Below are 19293 nucleotides of genomic sequence, written 5' to 3' on the forward strand. Positions count from 1 at the left end.
AGTATAGACCGCATTGAGCGAGATAATTGCGAACTCTTCAATAATATTCGTTATATTTCACATCCAATTCATATGAAACCATAATAAATATTATACACCTAAACGTTATGCCCTAAAGAAAGAAGTGACAATTGGCGGGGCATTGCAAGATGCACAGATACAATAAAAGTTTAAAGACAACTATGGAAAGGAGCAAGGAGAAGAAGGCACCCCAAAACAAGGTAGATAGAAAGAAAATGGAGAATGAAGGACATAGACAGAGAACATAGAATGCTTGGAAAAAGCTGGTAGACGTCTTTACCCGTGAAGAAGTTCCGATCAATGGTACTAAAGGAAGTTACGATATTATAACAAGATAAGCTGTTTATTCTACTTTGTAATTATTGGAAATTAAACGGGCTTTATTATTATTAAACCGCCAGGAACCACACTATGATTAAACCCGTACAACTCTAATCGGTAATTTTTGAGTTTATCGCTTTCATACAGACAGAGATTCGGCCGAGACACTATATTTAATAATTTTCACGTTATTAAATCTGTTAAAGAAGTGTGTTTTAGTAGAATGTACTTTTTGCTTGGATAGTTATCCAAACGTTTCGTTTATTTTTGGTTATTACAACTATTGTTTTGCTATTTATGTTTCGAAACCCTCGCTTAAATTAAGCTGATATATGTATTGATATAGGAGTATACTATGTATGTATGTTTGTGGACTCAGTTTCCGCACTTATACTGTCAATAGGTCCATTGTGCGTAAAGACCTGGCTAACTAAGCCAGCCTAACTCCTTCCAAAAGCACAGAAGCCTCCTGGGTACTTCATAGGCTTCACGGAGCGACCTCAGTGTTCCGAGGATTTCTGCACGTTGTTTAGCCACAGCCTCGCATTCCCGGACTACGTGGGTGACTGATTCCTCCGCGCTGAAACAGCCTCTGTCGTCGTCCATCGCACCTAGGACAAAAAGATGTTTATTAAGGTGACAATGGCCCGTAATTGTCCCTATCATTGTTTTTAGATTAGTTCTGTGTGAGTTTAGAAGTTGTTTTGTAAATTGCTGGTTGACTGCTGGCAGAGCCATTTTGGACTGTCTGCAAAAGTGGTGCATATATATATATATATTGACAAAAATACAAACAAAATCCTTACAGCACTAAGCCAATATAGTAATGTCGAAATTAAAAATATAACATATACATAAAATACACAATACCGCTACTGTGAACTGACTCCACGAACATATAAAGATCAAATCAAAAAAAATCCTAATCAGCCTTATTAAACTAGCATAAAAATCAATTAGATTATTTATTTCAGTAGATCAGTATTGGCCTAGTGGCTTCAGCGTGTGACTCTCAATCCTGAGGTCATAGGTTCGATTCCTGGCTGTGCATCAATGGACTTACTTTCTATGTGCGCATCTAACATTCTCTCGAAAGGTGAAAGATAGATAACACGGCTCCTCTTAGACCGAAGAAGTCGACGGCGTGTGGCAGGCGCAGGAGGCTGATCTAGTTGCCTATTCGATTGACAAATGATCATGAAACAGATACAGAAATCTGAGTCCCAGATCTCAAAATGTTGTAACGCCACTGATATTTTTTATTATTTATTACGTCACATTCTATGTGAGAGTCGCAAAACTATTTTCTATTTACAATCTACAGAAGCACCGTGCTTTTAAGAAAACTATAATTTCCTTATTTGAGCATTATGATTTCATACCCCTTCCGTTAATACGTAAGATTTTCATTGATGAAACAAGATTACATCGTTTATAGTATACGCTTACTAAAACAAATTAAATGCATAATATTATATAGTCATTTTATTAATGAATTACGCAATGTTGCACCATATACGGCTTAGTAAAGTATTAAGGAAACGTTCACACTAATTAAAAATTACAACAAAAAATATGTTTTTATGTCTGTCTCACAGTTTATCAGTAAAATTACAGTAATTTTTTACTGTACCGTATTCACGTACTATAAGGCTTAATTAAGGTGTTAATTGGAGTCATGTTATGTCACGCTTAGCTATTCTCAAAATGACACTAGTGTGATAAGGACATACAATTCAATGGGTTATTTTTATTAATAGATGAATAAAAATTAAAATAACTTTGCATAATTTAATAAAAACTTCACACATTTATTACAGACTTAATCTAAATAAAGTAATAGGCAGAATTTGTGTCTCATCATATTACCTATTAAAAATATAAAACGCCTGAAAAAATTATACGAGCAATTCCGTACTTTCATACATTTCGTAAATTGCCACTAGAAGTAATTAGTAAAATATAAATTTTCTCCTATTTTAATTATAACCGAACGTTTACTATCAGATAGTTTTGATATTTTTTACGTGTTTTTTACATAAAAATGTAATTACAGAATAACATACTAGATATGATAGATTCTGACATTTATCTGCGGGTAATGAATTACCTACTTAAATTTTGCATTACACTTTTCCAGAGGCATTGAAATATTTAATCACAATTATACACTTTCCTAATCACAACCAAAACAGGACATTGTACAACCATCACAGTTCACTGGAGTAATAGTATATCTAACTTAAAACATTATCAATACTGAAATATCATAAGAGTTTTATCACATCGTTACACGGAACTTACTTTCTTTTCCAATAAACTTAATTTTACTTCTTTATCTGATGTACTAATGCCTTTAAACGTATTCTCTATTTCGATCAAAGTCCTATCTTTTGTTTCAGGTAACAATACATACATAATAGACAAACAAATCGTCAATGTAGCGGAATAGACTAGAAAAGCACCCTCTACCCCGATCGACGAATACAAATGTGGAGCTGTCTTCATAGAAATCACAAAGGCGGGTGTCAAAAATGACGTAGACAGCGTTGAACCTAAACTTCTATATGCTAAAGGAAATACTTCGCCACATATGACCCAATTCAAAGGTACAATGCCTATACAAAATGAAAAAGTGTATGTTATCATTAAAACCATAGGTAGCACATCAACCAACCACGCCTGGTTTATATATCCAGAATTTCTCGCATACATAAACACTGATATTGTGGTCAGAGACAAAACTGTCATAACACCACTTGTGAATAAAATAGTTCTTCGTTTGAAATTCTTCAGCAAGAATATAGCTAAGAACGCACAAGTTGTTCTTAAGAAATCAATGACAGTGAACTGCCAAGTGACATCAGTCAAGTTTTCCTTGTTTAACACTGCTTGAAGGATGACATTTCCATAGGCCGCCAGCATATGTGCACCTCCAAACTCAAATACTATCAGCATGCAAATTGCGACGATCGATGGCTTAAAGAACTCTTTTTTCTTGAAGATCTTCAATATGCTTTTGAATGAATTCAACGCATACCTCGTTATACTAAAACTTCTATAAATTTCCTTTCCATTCTCATTTTCATGCTGTTCACGTTCTTGCGTCTGTATCATTTTATCTAATTCTTCGTTCTGTTGCTCCCCGTCACCACGAACCCATTTAAAGGCCTTTTTAGCATCTTCGAACCTGGATTTGGAAACCAACCAGTATGGTGATTCTGGTGAAAGACTAATAATGACCATTGATATAATTGGGAACATGGAACAGACTATCGCTGTATTCTTCCAAGATAAATAGGCTCCCCAAATATGGGATAGCAGAATTCCGAGACCTAATGAAATCGCGAACGTTCCCAAAAATGCCCCTCTATATCTTGGTTCAGTATACTCAGCTACCAGAATTGCGGCTAACGGAGTTCGTAGTCCTAATGCAAGGCCATGGAGAAATCTAGCAAGGAGGAACATTGGCACTGTATTTCCAAATATAAAGATTATCCAGCCGAGAAGAGCAGGTATTGTTGAGATGAAGTGTGACTTCTGTCTTCCAAGTTTTGACATGAATACAGGTGATATGAAGTTTCCAACGATACCCATGAGGCCAACTGATGATGCTGAAAAAAAAAGTTAATATGTAAGTAAATATAATATGTATATTATCGCGTATTACAAGTCATTGCTAATGTGATTTGAACAGATCGTAACAGAAATCTATAATAAAGAACAAACAATGACAAAGAAGGCGAAATAAATAATTTTAACTCAATAAAACTCAAATACGTATAAGTCAAAGAAATTATTACTTTTTATGAAATATATTATTCCAATTGCCTTTTGTTAACTTATTGCTATTTTAATACTTTGTTTTTCAGAATTGAATTTTACTTTAAACATTTCGGATAAATAACACAAACCTATCCATGACGTATCATGATCAGTCAACGTGACAGGTCCACCATCTCGTATTAACTGTGCAAACAGCACAGCAGGGTAGCCGTGAGCGCAGCCATGACCAGCGATGTTAAGCGCCGCACCTGATACCACGAAGGCCTGAAATGTAGTTTAAGTAAAAATTATGTTTGGATTAAATTTTTGATAAAACTATTACTTACTTGGAGTTATAGTCTAGATTTAAGTTATGTTAAAAATGGGTGGACTTCTATATATGGCCGTTGGCATGTAAAATGTCAATTATGTTTTTAACGCCTGTTGTAATTTTTGGCGCAAAAACTCTGTTATTCCTATAAAATATTATATTACGGCAGTTGAAATATTCACTACATAATCAAACATTTATGACCAAATTCCGATTATTATATGTTTAAATGTTGTATAATTTTTTTTGTTTACCAAGGATACAGAAAAGATAAAGATTACCTGTTTTAAAAAAGTCTTCATCTTAATCGACTACATGTGCAGGATTCTGTAAATAAAGTTAATATAGTTGAATAATATATATATATGTATATTATGAGGCCTAGTATGTAGTACAGACTTTATTCATTCACTCACTGACTCACTCACTCACTCACTCACTCACACATTTGCACTCACACACTCACTTATGCACTCCAGTGTGTTGATAACGGTTAAAAATCAATAACAAAAAAAGAAAAAAAAGTTAATAGAAGATGTAACTAAATTATATATAAATTAAATATTTTAAGGAATGTATAACTAAGTTTGTTATGAAAGAGCTGGAAACCCTGACACAGGTATATTTTTTACTTAAAAGGGTTCCCAAATCTTACACATTGTAATGATATATATATATATATATATATATATATATAGAAATGAAACGCTGTTGATTAAGTTTCAATCTTTTGTGAAAAATAGTTTTCAATTACGAGGGCGTTTTTTAGCTATGAGTTTCTCTCTTTCGGTATGTGAGCGATCTCTTTCATGCAACCCGAAATAATTGAAACATATAACATACATGGATAAAAAAAATTGGATTTAATACAAATTCTTGCTAGTTTTTTAAATATATTTTATATACGTAAAGATTAATGTCATACATGACTTGTATAAACTGTCTATCGTGTCCACGGCAGGATATTAATTTCAAAAATATTTTGGAAGTAGACGTTGAAGAATTGTTGTCTATGTTAATTAGGGGCAGGGTGATTTTTTTTTATTGTGAATCGGTCCAGGGAAAAATACATCCTTACAATAACACAATTCTTTAAAACATTTTAATCCAATATTAGTCTAAGAAAACTTTCTCTCTACAAATATACTCAAAGTCAAAGTTAAAATCATCATGAACGTCAAAAGCCAGGAATTTTACATTTACTGCCAGTTCTCAAATCAAGTACTCGATAATAATTCAAAATTCGAACCGCGAACATTGCTATCATGCTTTTCCTCTTATTCCCATCTAGGCCTAGGACTTATTAATCACATAATTGATATTTTAATTTATTATACAATTGCTAATTGATTATTATCAACGAATCTATTATTGTAACAACTTTGTCCTTAACTGCATAATCATTATGCAATAAAAATAATTACTGGGAATTGTATACACGTTTTGTATAACTTAATAATACTATGAAAGGCAGTCTCAAAGAATTATAAGTTAGGAAATAAAGTTGTTAATAATATTCAAGAAAACGATGGATAACTGTAAATATGTTGTTTCATTCGTTTGATTAATAATAACAATTTGTTGATTTAAGTTAAATTATATGTACATATGATTTTTATTGTGTTAATTGCAATATTGTAATATATTAGTATAATATATTCAATTTTTTTAATACAGAATAATGTTTCTACAGTTGAAATATTTGTAAATATGTGAGAACCATGTATCTCCATCATAATATAGTTAGCTGCATTGTTTTTTATAACAGTATACACTTATTTTATTTTAGTACAGTAGTTTTTTGTAGTACATGGTCTTGATATATAATTAACAAATCAATGTTTACAAATTATTGTAAAAACAATTTTAAAAGTAAGCTAGAACTTTCTTACCCATTCTTCTCCGTAAGAACCTTTTGAAAGGGGCAACTAGAGTCATTTTCTTTTAAATATTTTTACTTGTAATTTTGACTTTCAAAGGTGTTTTTTTATATAATAATAAAATCAATCAGTGGCGCTACAACGTTTTAGGTCTGGGCCTCAGATTCTGTATCTGTTTCACGATCGTTTGTGAATTGAATAGCCAAATAGGTGATCAGCCTTCTGTGCCTGACACACACCGTCGACTTTTTGGGTCCAAGGCAAGTCGGTTTCCTCACGATGTTTTCCTTCACCGTTCGAGCTAATGTTAAATGCGCTCATAGAAAGAAAATCCATTGGTGCACAGCCGGGGATCGAACCTACGACCTCAGGGATTAGAGTCGCACGCTGAAGCCACTAGGCCAACACTGCTCTGCTTTTTCAATATACCTAATTGAAAAAAAAAATTGACTTTGACTTTGAATCATAATATTAAATGACCCATGTAAGGATAATCCAGCCTTATCGTTATTACCGCCAGAGTGCTGCGTCGTTAGGGCTCCGTCGAACGTAAAAACCGACCACTGTTGAGGCTTAGAAGTCGCTTTGTCATCGCGGGGTAACTGCTGGAAGAGCCATTTTGGACTGTCTGCAGTCAAGTTTTGCGACCATCCGTGATGTTGGAGTTCTTTGGCGAATTCAGGTTCGCAGTTACGAAAAGGGCAATGGAAGGAGCAGATACGGGCCAGATAATATCATTGCGTAGCCTCTCCTCGCAAGCTCGACCACAACCAAACATTACTGATGTACTGCAATAGCGAGCCCCATCAACATCCCGAACGCATTATTGAACTTAACACGAGGACATTGTATGATTTTTTTGTATAGGTTTAAAACAATTGAAACCTTCTTGATAATATTAAAAAAAAGTCTCTTGAATTAATATTTTTGTTTTACAAAAACATCTAGGTATTTGCTAATTTTGCATGTCCCCTTTCGAAAGCGATCAAAGATTCAACAAACACTTGACGGGAACAAAGGCTGTTTTGTAACAACGATGTCGTCTGCATTATTTACGACTTTATTGTGACATGAGTAGATCTAACTACTAACGACGAGCCGGTGATTTTAATGTCGAGATTTATTAAATTTTCGATACATTGAATACAATATTTTTGTCGATATATATTGTTTTATCTTAAAATTAATTGGGAGTTTAACTTTCGATACGATCTACGGAACACATATATAATATTTATGTAGAAACACACAGACATACATAAACATTGATTACCTTTCTACTTTTGGATTTTTAAGGGATAAAAGTTTTCGATATTTTCCAGGTTCAGGCCAGGTTTTTTTGGATAAAATTCTTGAGCCATTTTTAAACATTATTTTTAGTTTGTATTTAAAGTCATTCGCTTACAATGCTGTACGAGTTTTCTTCTCTATCTTCTATAATGTGGATAACTGTACTGTTTAACCGTCAACCTCCTAAAATTAAAACTTTTGACGTGAGTCAAACTTTTCTATTGCGTTCGAAGCTTAATGATGCGATAAGGAAGCGATATAAATAGAATTCAAATAAATTGAAATGACCAATCAAGCCAATAATTGGCACAAATGCGCAGACGCATCGCTTTACGAAAATAAACTTTTTTACGTTTCACGTATTGTCAGTGTAATTGAGTTCCGCGTCAGTTTTTCATATTTAATCATTTTTGATAGATTGTTAATCGACCTTGACAAATCAATCGTTTTGCGGTGTTTCCTCATTTCTTGTTTATTATAGGTAATTTAATTTTTTTGTTTCGAGAAAAACAACTAAAGAATGTATTAGAATAATCATTGTTAAGGTGATTATTCAAAGCCCTTAAAAAGAAAAGGTAGACAAAAGGTTTCGTAATGAAATGCTTTACGGATTGTTAAATTTAAAAATCTAGCATCAAGTCTAAAAGACGGCATGTGTTCACAGTCGTCTTCTAAACTTCGAAATTAAAAAGACTATCTCCTGTATTTGTATCTGGTTTATTATAACTTTCCCGTATTTTTATTTATAATTATAACTTATCCTATATTGCCTCTCTTGTCCTGTGGTGTCGTGGTTCAATCTAGAAGTTCTGTATCCCCAAGAACTATTTGGTTATGGTTGAGGTGAGCCAGCCTGATTTTGTACTGTACTTTAATTGATATTTGTAAATTACGAAAGTCTTTTAGGATATTAATTTGCGATGTAAATGCTACTCGTTTGAGGCTACTCAAACTTGTAATAAATAAGAATGAGCAAAGATTATTCTTACAAATAAAAACCGTCTAAAGCCGTTTGGTTTACAAGTATACTCTTTTCTTTATTGAAGGACTAAAAATAAACTTAAAAAAAATGTTTATACCTTTAGTAAGTATTTTAAAGTTACTAAGTTTATATTATTTTCTAGGTTTTTGATACAATAGTGATTTAGCCAAGGCGGTAATTTTTTCACTTCATTTTTTCACTCGCGCTTTCTTAGTTTCAATGCATGGCGATTTTCTAAATCGTTACGCCCCGAGAGTAGGTATAGACGTTGACACTTTTCAACTCTTACATTGCATCGATTCGTTACATAGCAATTAACATTTCAATATTTCATTAATATAGAGTAAAATTAAAATCCTCTATTATTTAAAGCACTCCGATAAACCAGATATCTGACAAGTCTACTTTCGTACCCTTATCTAATGTTTTGCTGTGTTGCTTTAGAAGCTACAATGTTATACCAAGCTATAAATACTAATAATAATAATAAAAAAATAATAAATAGAAATTTCAAACAAATTTTAAAAGTTTTCTTTTAGTTGGCGATTGGTAGATAGTACCGGTGACTTCAGAGCTGGTGCTTTTCTTAACGAATAAGTATCGCAATACAGAGAGAATTAAACAACAGCAAAAAAGCTGCACTAAAGGCTGCACCAAGCGAAATTAGAGAATTATAACTAAATAAATTGAAAGCTCTCGTTAAACCTAAATTAATAAATAAAGCTTTTTATAAATTTGACGAATACTTAAACGATCCTAATCCTTGGGATTGATTTGCTCCAGTTCAAACAATTTGTATGACTCAAAACTTTCTTGTAAGATCTTCTTGTCCACACTACGCCCTTGACTGATTGGTATTAAATGTAAATTTACAATTAATTTAACTTCTTTTCCGACGTATATAAGTGTCCTTGTTATTTTGACTTTGACTTCACAGTCCGCACAGCCACAGGGACCAAATTTGTTTAAATTTTGTATTTATAAATTTAATTTTTTGTTATTTATAATATTGTTATTATTGCGTTAATAAATAATTTTACTGACCTTAAGTAAATAATGCTTTGTTATAAATTAATGACGACTTCTTCACGACTCTTTGTAACCTTGTTCTTATCGCTTATAAATGAATTGAATATGATAAAGTTATTTTATTTAATCATGCAGATTTTGCTTCCGTAGTTATAACGCAATTTAGTTAATCTTTTGGGCTGTCGCTTTGTATTCAAGGAACATATTCTATAAAATACACACAATTTGACAACACTGGAAAAATCTATTTCGGAATAAAAGTAAATACCGGGAAAGATTTAGTAGATTAATTATAATAAAATATATATGTCAATCCATACCATATTGCTTCATTTTCACAAGCTGAGTATCGGTATATAAATTAAAATAAATCGCAAAATATAATGGTTATCGCTCAACGCGAAGACGGTTAGACCAATTCCAGTTTGTTTTTATTTATTCCTTGAACTCTATGAAGGTTTTTATGAAGAAAGAAATTTTGAAAAATATACAAAAAAAATAGTGAAAAATTTAGTTTTATTTGGTACTTAGGTTTTTATTGCGAAAACGCAAAAAAATATTGGTATGTAGCTACTAAAAAGGTAGTATAAGTAAACAAATTATATTAAGGCGAAACTAAGTGCGCGGGAGCAGCTTGTACAGAACAAAAAGCGAAAATTTTTAACAATATTAGAACATTTAAATTTAATTTATTTATTTCGAAAATATCTCATTCACACCAGCAGTATCTATTTCATAAAAATTATTTTTTAATTCAATTTACTTCGTGTGTCGTAATTTATACTCCTTTCAAAAATATGGTTAAATTTTGTCTATTGTTTATAAAACGCGTAAAAAAGTACCAATAGACAGATTTTATTGCTAGTTTTATGTATTAAATGTATTTTTTTAATGAACTACTTTTACTCTACCTTTGTCTATTCTTGACTCTTGCGCACTTTTTAAAAAATGATTTATAATATTTATCTTTAGTCGATCTGTCTATCACACAGTTAAAGTTGAACTAAAACGATTCCAATTTATCATTTGCTTAAGTCACACAAGAACGGCCTTGACACTGCTATATTTCTTAAGGCTGTTTATACACGATTGTCAATGGGACAAAAGCAAAAGTATAATAACAGTTTTAACAATTTTTCTGGATCGTGTAAATTTTGTAAAGTATTTTTTTTAACGTCATATATCGATATAAAATAAAGTGTTACTATATTTATGTTATTCATCAATGGTCTCCACTCCAGCTGGGCACATTTTAAAATATATAAGAATTATTTCATATATAGATATATTTTATGGCAGGTAGAATTTTTAGGTAGAATAGTTTATCAGATCGTTACTACAGAACTAAAATATTACTTCTTAAAACAAAACCAATCTATATTTATAAAAATGATTTGCTTTTCGTTGATCTCGCTAAACTCGGGAATGGCTGGACTGATTAGGCTAATTATGTTCTTGAAATAATTGTGGAAGTTCAGGAAAAGTTTAAACGCTGGGATACATCAATAATAAGTTAAGTAAAATACTTAAAACACACTTTAATTTAAGAAAAACACTTTTTGAACGTATTAAAGCTATGTATTATTATTAAAAACTTATAATTATTTACATAATTCTAAATTTTATTTTTATTCCGACGTTCACCGTCACCGTGACCACGCACGCTGAAAATCACGATACCTAACTAACTAACTAACGCTAACTTTGCAAAAGAAGGATGTAGAATAACGTAAATAATTATAAGTTTTTAATAATACACAGCTTTAATCCGTTCAAAAAGTGTTTTTCTTAATGTGTAAAAGCTATTTCCAATAAAAACTTCCATGTAATGTCTTTTATTTCTGAAAACACAAAAAAACAATCACTTGGTTGTCATATATTTATAGATGCGTTACGAAATTTGTGTTATCATTGCTGTATGACGCGCAAACTCTTTAGTCTGTTTTAAAATTTTGTATTAAGTTTTGACACAAATATAGGTGACAGATTGTTCAACCGAGCATCTAGTTTAAAATATTAGTAGATGAGTAAAATTACAGCAATGGCAGACTTAATCTAAATGTATATACTATATTTATAGAAAACCGATAAAATATACGATAAACTAAAAATATCTTCAAAACAATAACAGGATTTGAGTTATATAACAAAACACGATTAAAAACCTAGATTAGGATAACGTTTTAATATGTTTAATTATATATATATGGTATTGTCTTTTGTTAAAATAGCTTTTACACATTAAGAAAAACACTTTTTGAACGGATTAAAGCTTAAGATTAAATCAGTGGCGCTACAACCTTCGTAGGTCAGGACCTCAGATTTCTGTTTTATGATCATTTGTTAATCTAATAGGCAAGTTGGTGATCAGCCTCCCGTGCCTGACACACGACGTAGACTTTTTGGGTCTAAGGCAAGCCGTTTTCCTCACGATGTTCTCCTACACCGTTCGTGTGAATGATAAATGCGCACATAGAAAGAAAGTCTATTGGTACACAGCCGGATCGAATGTACGACCTCAGGGATTAGAGTCGCACGCTAAAGCCAACACTGATCATATCAAAGAGTTATAAAAGTTCGATTTCCATGAATTACAAATACAGCCCTAAACCTATCCTGGTTTTATTATTTATAACTTCAATATAATTGCTATATTTTAACGAAAATCTTCCTTATTTTCTGTCAAATTGTGTTTGCGCTGTGATGAAAAGTGACAGATGAACACGCAAGTTAGACAAAATATAAAAAAAAAAACTAAAAACACCAAAATTATTATCGCTCTTAAATACTTTGACAAGTTCCAATAAAGTAAATTGTCAAACTGTTCGATAGTTAAGGACAAAAAAATAATGAAAATAGTTTTTTTCCTTAATACTGTTAACAAATATCACACGTTATGTAGTATAGAAAACATAGCAAAAAACAATAACTACCCATAAATATAACAACTAAAATATAGTATTAAAAGGAATCCCTTTAGGCTTTGAATAGTTAGACTAATTCTTTGTCCGAGGTAGCTGCCAGCACTTCAGTCTCTTGTGATGTCGACTAACCTTTTTGCAAAAAATTGTTGAATGCAAATAATAATAATACCAATTGCGCGTGATTATTTCTAATTGTCAAGTGTTCCTTATTCCGTACCTGTCATACGTTGACTTTTTGGATCTAAGGCCCGTTTCCTCACGATGTTTTCCTTCACCGTACGATTAATATTACCATGAAAAAAACAGCTATATAAATAACAATACATTATTCAATTCCAACTAACGGATTTTATAAATTGTTATCGTATTTTATCTAGCAAAACTGCGCATTATCTTTTAAAACGTAGAACAGTAATTAGTTAGGTGCACGCAAAATGTAAAGACAAAATTTGTTTCGTAATTTAAGTATGGCATACAATTGGCAAACGCTTATGTTTCTCACGCCTCGAACACTAAATACATAGTAACACTAAAATGTATTTATAACAAATGGTCTTATTCCACAATCTTAACTATAGTACTCACCTGTCACTTTCCATGACAGTATAAACACAATTTGAATGAAAGGGACGAAAGTTATTCTTCTTTTGTTGCCTCTCCTATACTGCTGTTAGCCGTCAGAAGTGAGTCCTGTTCCAGATGCAGCCACTCTTCCTCAGTCGCAATACTCTTCCACTCCCTAACGAAGCAATGATTTCACCTTTCACCAACACGTCATTTCCCTGAATTTTACCCAATATCATTAATGGTGGTGCCAAGACGTAGCCCAGGTACGCAATTTTACATTAAAAGAGTGAAATTCGATTGGTTTCATTAGTAAAATCTTTTAATTAATTAAAAGCTTTTCCTTATTCTCAAATATTTTTGGGGTAAATACAAATTTGGCTGTGTCGAGCTCACACAAACGCTGTTAGGCAGATTTATCCAGCTGTTAAATTAGGTTATGTTGGAAATCATTTCTATCTCTTTAATAATACAATAAATCGATATTAAAATGAATAGTTTTAATTAAATAATGTTATAGTATGTTGTAACTTTAGTTACGTATTCTCGAATAATTTAATTAATTTCCCACTTTTACGACGACAATTAAGTTTATTGTTAATATGGCAACAGATCCTTAATCCTTATTTATTTAACAATGTTACCCAATATATACATACACGCGATATCCATTAACAAACCAAATATTATATTATTTGTTTTTGTTTCTAACATTACTGGTTTTGTGAGGGTAAAAGTCGAAGTTTATTTAAATTGGGCAGTTCACGTTTAAAAACTTTTGAAACTAAGTTATATATTTTTTCTATTTATCTGTATAAAAGGTTAATACAGAAAATATTGAATTAAGGAATATCTTTTATTCTATTCTTTTCACGAAGAGAACATCCCGGGAGGTGAAAATGTAAGTTCAAAACGGCTGGTCTCGCTTGTGTGTTCAAGAGTTTCGATTCATGGACACTCAATCCGTCTTTTCGTTTGACAATTAGATAAAAAGTCATCTTTTTATCTTTCTCACTATAACCTAACATAGAAAGAAAAGGTTATTGCAATTGAAAGTAACCCAAATATCTCTCATTTAAAGTATCAAGTTGTCTGACAACTTGATTGGGACAAGTTTACACAATTAACATTACATTCATTATTAGCGCGTGTAATGAATAGATTGCGTTCTTCGTCGTAAACTTTACGAGGCAATGTCTGAATTCGATATCCCCTTAAAAGTTATATGGCTGACTATATTGACGATGGCCACCTCTAATACCACTCATTGTGTAAAGATACATAGTTACTACATAGTGATTGTATGTGGTAAATGAGATCTCCCGAATTTGCCACGTATATGGCTTTAGACAGGGTGACACGCTTGCATGTCCAACCTAGCATTGGAGGTAGAAGTCAGTGGTACTATATTTTTTAAGTCCACACAATTACTGGGGTATGCAGAGGAACATCCTAGTCACGCTTAACAAAAACCACATAGCGGAATGTTTTAAAAGCCTCCGAAAATCAGCCAGTTCTATGGTCCTGTCAGTAAATGGGGAAAAAACAAAGTATATTGTGACAACACCACTAGGAGCAAGAAATTCCTTTGTGGTGGAAGACGTAAGCTTTGAATAATGTGAGTTTGTTTACTTGGCCTTGGTGACTAGCAATCCAAGCCGATAGATGAGTAGACGCAACATGATAGCAAGTCGCTGCTATTTTGTCCTTCGTAGATATTTCCGATCGCTTATACTTCTTAGATAGAATACCAAGCTTATTTCTGTTCTGTTCAGAACCATAAGCGACCAGTGCAGTGGTTCTGAACCCTGTCTCCTTAGCGAGAAAGACGAGATCTCTCTCTCTCGATAAGAAGCGGAAGATTCTCCGAAAAATCTTTGGCCCTGTTTGGCGTATTCGCTACAGTGAAGAACTTTATAACATTGTAGATGACGCCGACATCGTCCGATTTATAAAGTGCAACAGGCTCAAGTGGCTGGGACATGTGCACCGTATGCCGAACGATAGAACCCCGAGGTCCTTCCTGAATTCACAACCCGGTGGCAAGAGAATACTCGGTAGACCGAGGCTGCGTTGGTGAGATGGAGTTGTCACCTCGAAATAATAGAGGTTCGCAATTGGACGCGGGAAGCAGTGGATCGATTGCGATGGCGAAGTGTACTTGAAGAGGATAAGGCCCACAAGTGGCTGTATAAACATTGATGATGATGATAATGAATGAGTAGATGACGTAACAAAAGAAAATATCATATGGATTCTTTGAAAAATTCAAAACAACTTATCGAACTTTGGGATAATATGAAAAAAACAATTTTGACCATTTTTTGTTACAGGTACATAATAATGCGCAATAAATTCGAGTTAAACGCAATTGCTGCTACATTCTATGAAGCGTGGATTTACAAGTTCGTTTTCTTTTGTCACAGTTTAATTTCCTACCACAGACTATTCTTAATATAGAAACAGCTTCCGGTGTAGATATAGTTTAACATTTCCGTCTTTTACAGTGTTATTCATCACGTACTAAATTGAACGATTTTTTTACGAAAGCTTTTAGAATGTGTTAGAAGGTAAATTAAATATTAAACAAATGTTACGTACACTGAATTTTCTTGTCTTATTTATAATAAGACACTTATATAGAAATATAAAATGATATGCAATTTCCGCACTTTTTAAAATAAATACATACACCTCAATCGTTTTCTGATTTGAATTAAATGTAAAATTATGTAATAGTATGAAGCCGAAGGCCGAAGAGGAATTCGATCAGAAATAAGAAATAGAATATATATGAATGTGAATCTATAGGCACAAAACAAGGCTTTTGAATATGTCAAGTTCTGGATAGGTAGTCTTTATTCTGTTATATTCGCGAAGAATTCGATTGAGAGGTGCATGAACTCCTAGGATGTTATTTTTAGATGAAATCTAGAAAATTCTGGAAATTAATAAGGGACTACGATGTTAATGTTCTCAAAGAGCTTACTGTTCTGTATTTGACCATTTAACAATTTGTATAAGAACTTATCACCGGCTAGAGTTCTCTGATCGTTCAGTAACATCATTATACATTTCCTAATACCTTTGAGAAAATGCTATATCGTCATGGTGTCTCATACTTTCAGTATTCAAAGTTCATTTACCCCACTATATGCGTTGCCAATGACTGTGTACTAAAGACACTTAAATCTTTAATTTTGAATTGTTAAATAAGATACTGACCTACATCACAGGAACATACATAAGCAATGCATAAAATTTGTATTTTCTAATTACGCACTTATTCTTAGACACGATCCTATTAAGCAAACAGTAATGCAACATTGTTAATATTGAAATCTATATTTACTAACTTTTATCATCGCATGTTAGGAATGGGTGAGGTTTGAAAACTGCAGTTCAGAAATAAGGTTGCAAGAAAATTGTTGTTAGAATTAAATATAATATAAAAGGCTTTGGGGGAGGCCGTCACTCCAACGGAAGTCTGAGACCTAACAAAAAGCTACATAGCAGCCAACAAAAGTTTTAGTAATTATCAATTTACATTTTATGAATAATAAAAATGTGATTTATTAATAAATGAAAGTCTGTTTTGATAGTTCTTTTTAAATACTTACTTTTCATTTAAATTTGCTTGGGTTAATAAATGTTAGATTCATTCATAAATATTTTGTGCTTACCTTACTTAAAGACTTACCTACAGTCTTACAATGATTCATTAAGATCTAACTTGAGAAGTTAAAAAGGCTTTTAGGAAGCTTAAGGAATTGCATCAGACCTTAGATTTTGTAACTAACTTGCACCGGATATACAATACATAAAAATATGAGGTTACCAACGTAAATAATATTTTTGAAAGATTACATAGATGTATTTTAGAAAATACGCCAAATTTTGACAAAAAAGGGTTTTTACTCAAACGGCAGGGATCTCACCTGGTGTTAAGTAAATAACCTTACTGCAGCTCAAGGATACTCAATGCCAGAAGGCTCGCATGTGCCTGCCTTTCAGGTATTGGTGTTACAAGAGAGTAACTACCTAGAAAGACTAAGTCGAATTTGTTCGGAAATACCTTAGTGGACAGCTAGGATCCACTTAGTAGTGGTGCGCAGCAAGAAGCTCCTTAAAAAGCGCTCAGTTGTGAAACAACGGGTGTCGAGGTGATGAGGGAAATTTTCTATTCTGCCTCCACGGCCGATGATGGTACTAAAAATATTATGCGATTGACTGAAATACAATATCCTTATTATACATTAATATTATCTTTGAGTTTACTACTTAAATTGCAAATCATAAAGGTAAATACAGTTCATATGTTAAAAGGAAGAGACTATCTGCCCACAACACAGGGAATCCTAGTGTCGAGGCCAGTGCACTTTACTTTACCTAAATATCCTGTATATTGTGTATTATAAGGTTTTTCTTTCTTTCTTTCTTATTTTGCTTTTAAATTATGGTTTAAAATACGGGACTGCTATTTAACCAATGCCAAAAACTTAACTGTCGTGGATGTAATTTTTGTTGTCTCAATATTTAGAATTTAAATGGACATTTTATACAAACCTTTTCTTAAGAATAGATGAAAAAATAAATGTTTTTCTATTAATTTCAATGACTAAATTTATTAAAAAGTGAAATAATATTAAAAAGCTTAGTTCTTTGCTATTATTTTTTCCTATTTTAGCCATTTTCCCCGTCTATCATTTACCACAACTAATCCCCAATTACACAATATGGTCATGTTAATTTATTTATAAAATTTAAAAAAATTTCGAACACGAATTATCTGTGTTGTTCATTAATGCACTTATGTTATCTGTTTCGTATATTTTGTTTATCAATTTAATCTGTTTTGGTTACATACATTATCTAATTGTGTTCTTTTGAAAATGGATAGGTTTTATAAATTAAAAAATCTTATTTAGTATTCCACAATTTAAAACGCAAGGTTTTAAATTGTGGAATTTGGTTTCCTAATAAATATTACTTAAGGGCACTTCCACTATTTAAAAAAAATACTAACATGACGTTACGCGAGGGAAAGTCATTATTTTGTCATAGTTCTGTCCTTCAGTACATCTTTGCACTTTCACGTGTTATGTCATTTGTCATTTGCTGCCTTACTACATAGATGCGTTGTAGAATATTTGTGTCAAAACTTAACACAATTTTTAAAACAGACCAACGAGATCGGACGTCATACTCCAGCTATGGAACAAATTTTCTGTTCATATATTGTTGTCATCAAGTGACAATTATTTATATCTAAAAATACGAGTCTAAGAATGTATTTTACATGAAATATGAACACAGCTACAATCAATTATCATTCAAAAATTCAACTGTCATTTTTAGTATTTTTCTTTACTTATTATTTATGTTTTCCACCGTTTAAACCTTCCCTGAACTCTCACAATTATCTCAATCGGTCCAGCCATTTTCGAGTATTAGCCAGGCAAACGAACAGCATTTTTACTAAAATTAAATATCTAACAATAAAGTTTAATCTCGGTATGGTCTTCAGACGAAACACTTTTCTGTTCGATAACAACTAGAAATAACTTCCATATATTGAATTAGCTTTATAAAAAAATATAATTTCTTAGAGTAAGAGTAAGAAAAATTACAAAAAAGTGAATAATACGAAGAAAATAATACGTAAAATTATTTTAACTCTAATAATTTTACTGAATAATATTGATTAATAATTTTAAGAAAGATATTAGCATAATTGATACCATGTTAAATTCCACAGCGCAAAATGAACTGCATTTTTTTTCAGGCATCATATCTGGGAATCACGGTGAAAGTAGTGGGATATCATGGTATGTTAGGTTTTGCTGTAGAGTTTGTTAATAGCGTTTTGAGGGCGAGCCATAAATTAGTACACTCGAAGTAATGTCAGATATAGTACTCACCAATTATATTTTAATGCACTTAAATTGTCAGTTTGAACTGCATAATAGTCTATCGATATTTGGATAGTTTTAAAGTTCGAACGAGAAAGTGTCAACGGTTGATTTCCCTGTCGTCGTAACATCAACTGCGCGTGAGTTGTTCGCAAGTATCTGTATTGCAACACTCTACGTAAATTCGATTTACATAGACGATTAGTTTCTGTTATTCATTGTTTATTAATAATAACCAGTACTATAAAGAATCTACATTATATGACGCAGTTTT

General features: G+C 32.2%; 1 protein-coding gene across 3 annotated transcripts; it reads right to left on the reverse strand.

Moving 5' to 3' along the window:
- Positions 1–2125: 2125 nt before the first annotated feature.
- LOC123711403 (facilitated trehalose transporter Tret1-like) lies at positions 2126–19141 on the reverse strand. Of its 3 annotated transcripts, XM_045663976.1 has the most exons (5): positions 19029–19141; positions 13129–13325; positions 4720–4765; positions 4257–4392; positions 2126–3956 (listed from the first exon to the last, which is right to left on the reverse strand). In XM_045663976.1, exons 3-5 carry the CDS (start codon positions 4738–4740, stop codon positions 2632–2634), a joined length of 1482 nt encoding a protein of 493 aa, XP_045519932.1. In that variant the 5' UTR covers positions 4741–4765; positions 13129–13325; positions 19029–19141; the 3' UTR covers positions 2126–2631. The 3 variants fall into 3 exon arrangements, with proteins under 3 accessions (XP_045519932.1, XP_045519934.1, XP_045519933.1); XM_045663978.1 differs by lacking the exon at positions 13129–13325; XM_045663977.1 differs by lacking the exons at positions 13129–13325; positions 19029–19141 and adding an exon at positions 10531–10597.
- Between the last annotated feature and the right edge of the window lie 152 nt (positions 19142–19293).

The sequence above is a fragment of the Pieris brassicae genome, chromosome 6, assembly GCF_905147105.1.
Source record: "Pieris brassicae chromosome 6, ilPieBrab1.1, whole genome shotgun sequence".
Lineage (NCBI taxonomy): Eukaryota > Metazoa > Arthropoda > Insecta > Lepidoptera > Pieridae > Pieris > Pieris brassicae.

Excerpts from the sequence above, each read along its gene's own strand:
- LOC123711403 (XM_045663978.1), bottom strand. The coding sequence starts at position 4,740 with ATGAAGACTTTTTTAAAACAG. Across the intron at positions 4,393-4,719 it reads TGAAGACTTTTTTAAAACAG|GCCTTCGTGGTATCAGGTGC; the intron begins GTAATCTTTATC and ends ACTACATTTCAG. Across the intron at positions 3,957-4,256 it reads TCATGATACGTCATGGATAG|CATCATCAGTTGGCCTCATG; the intron begins GTTTGTGTTATT and ends TTTTTTTTTCAG.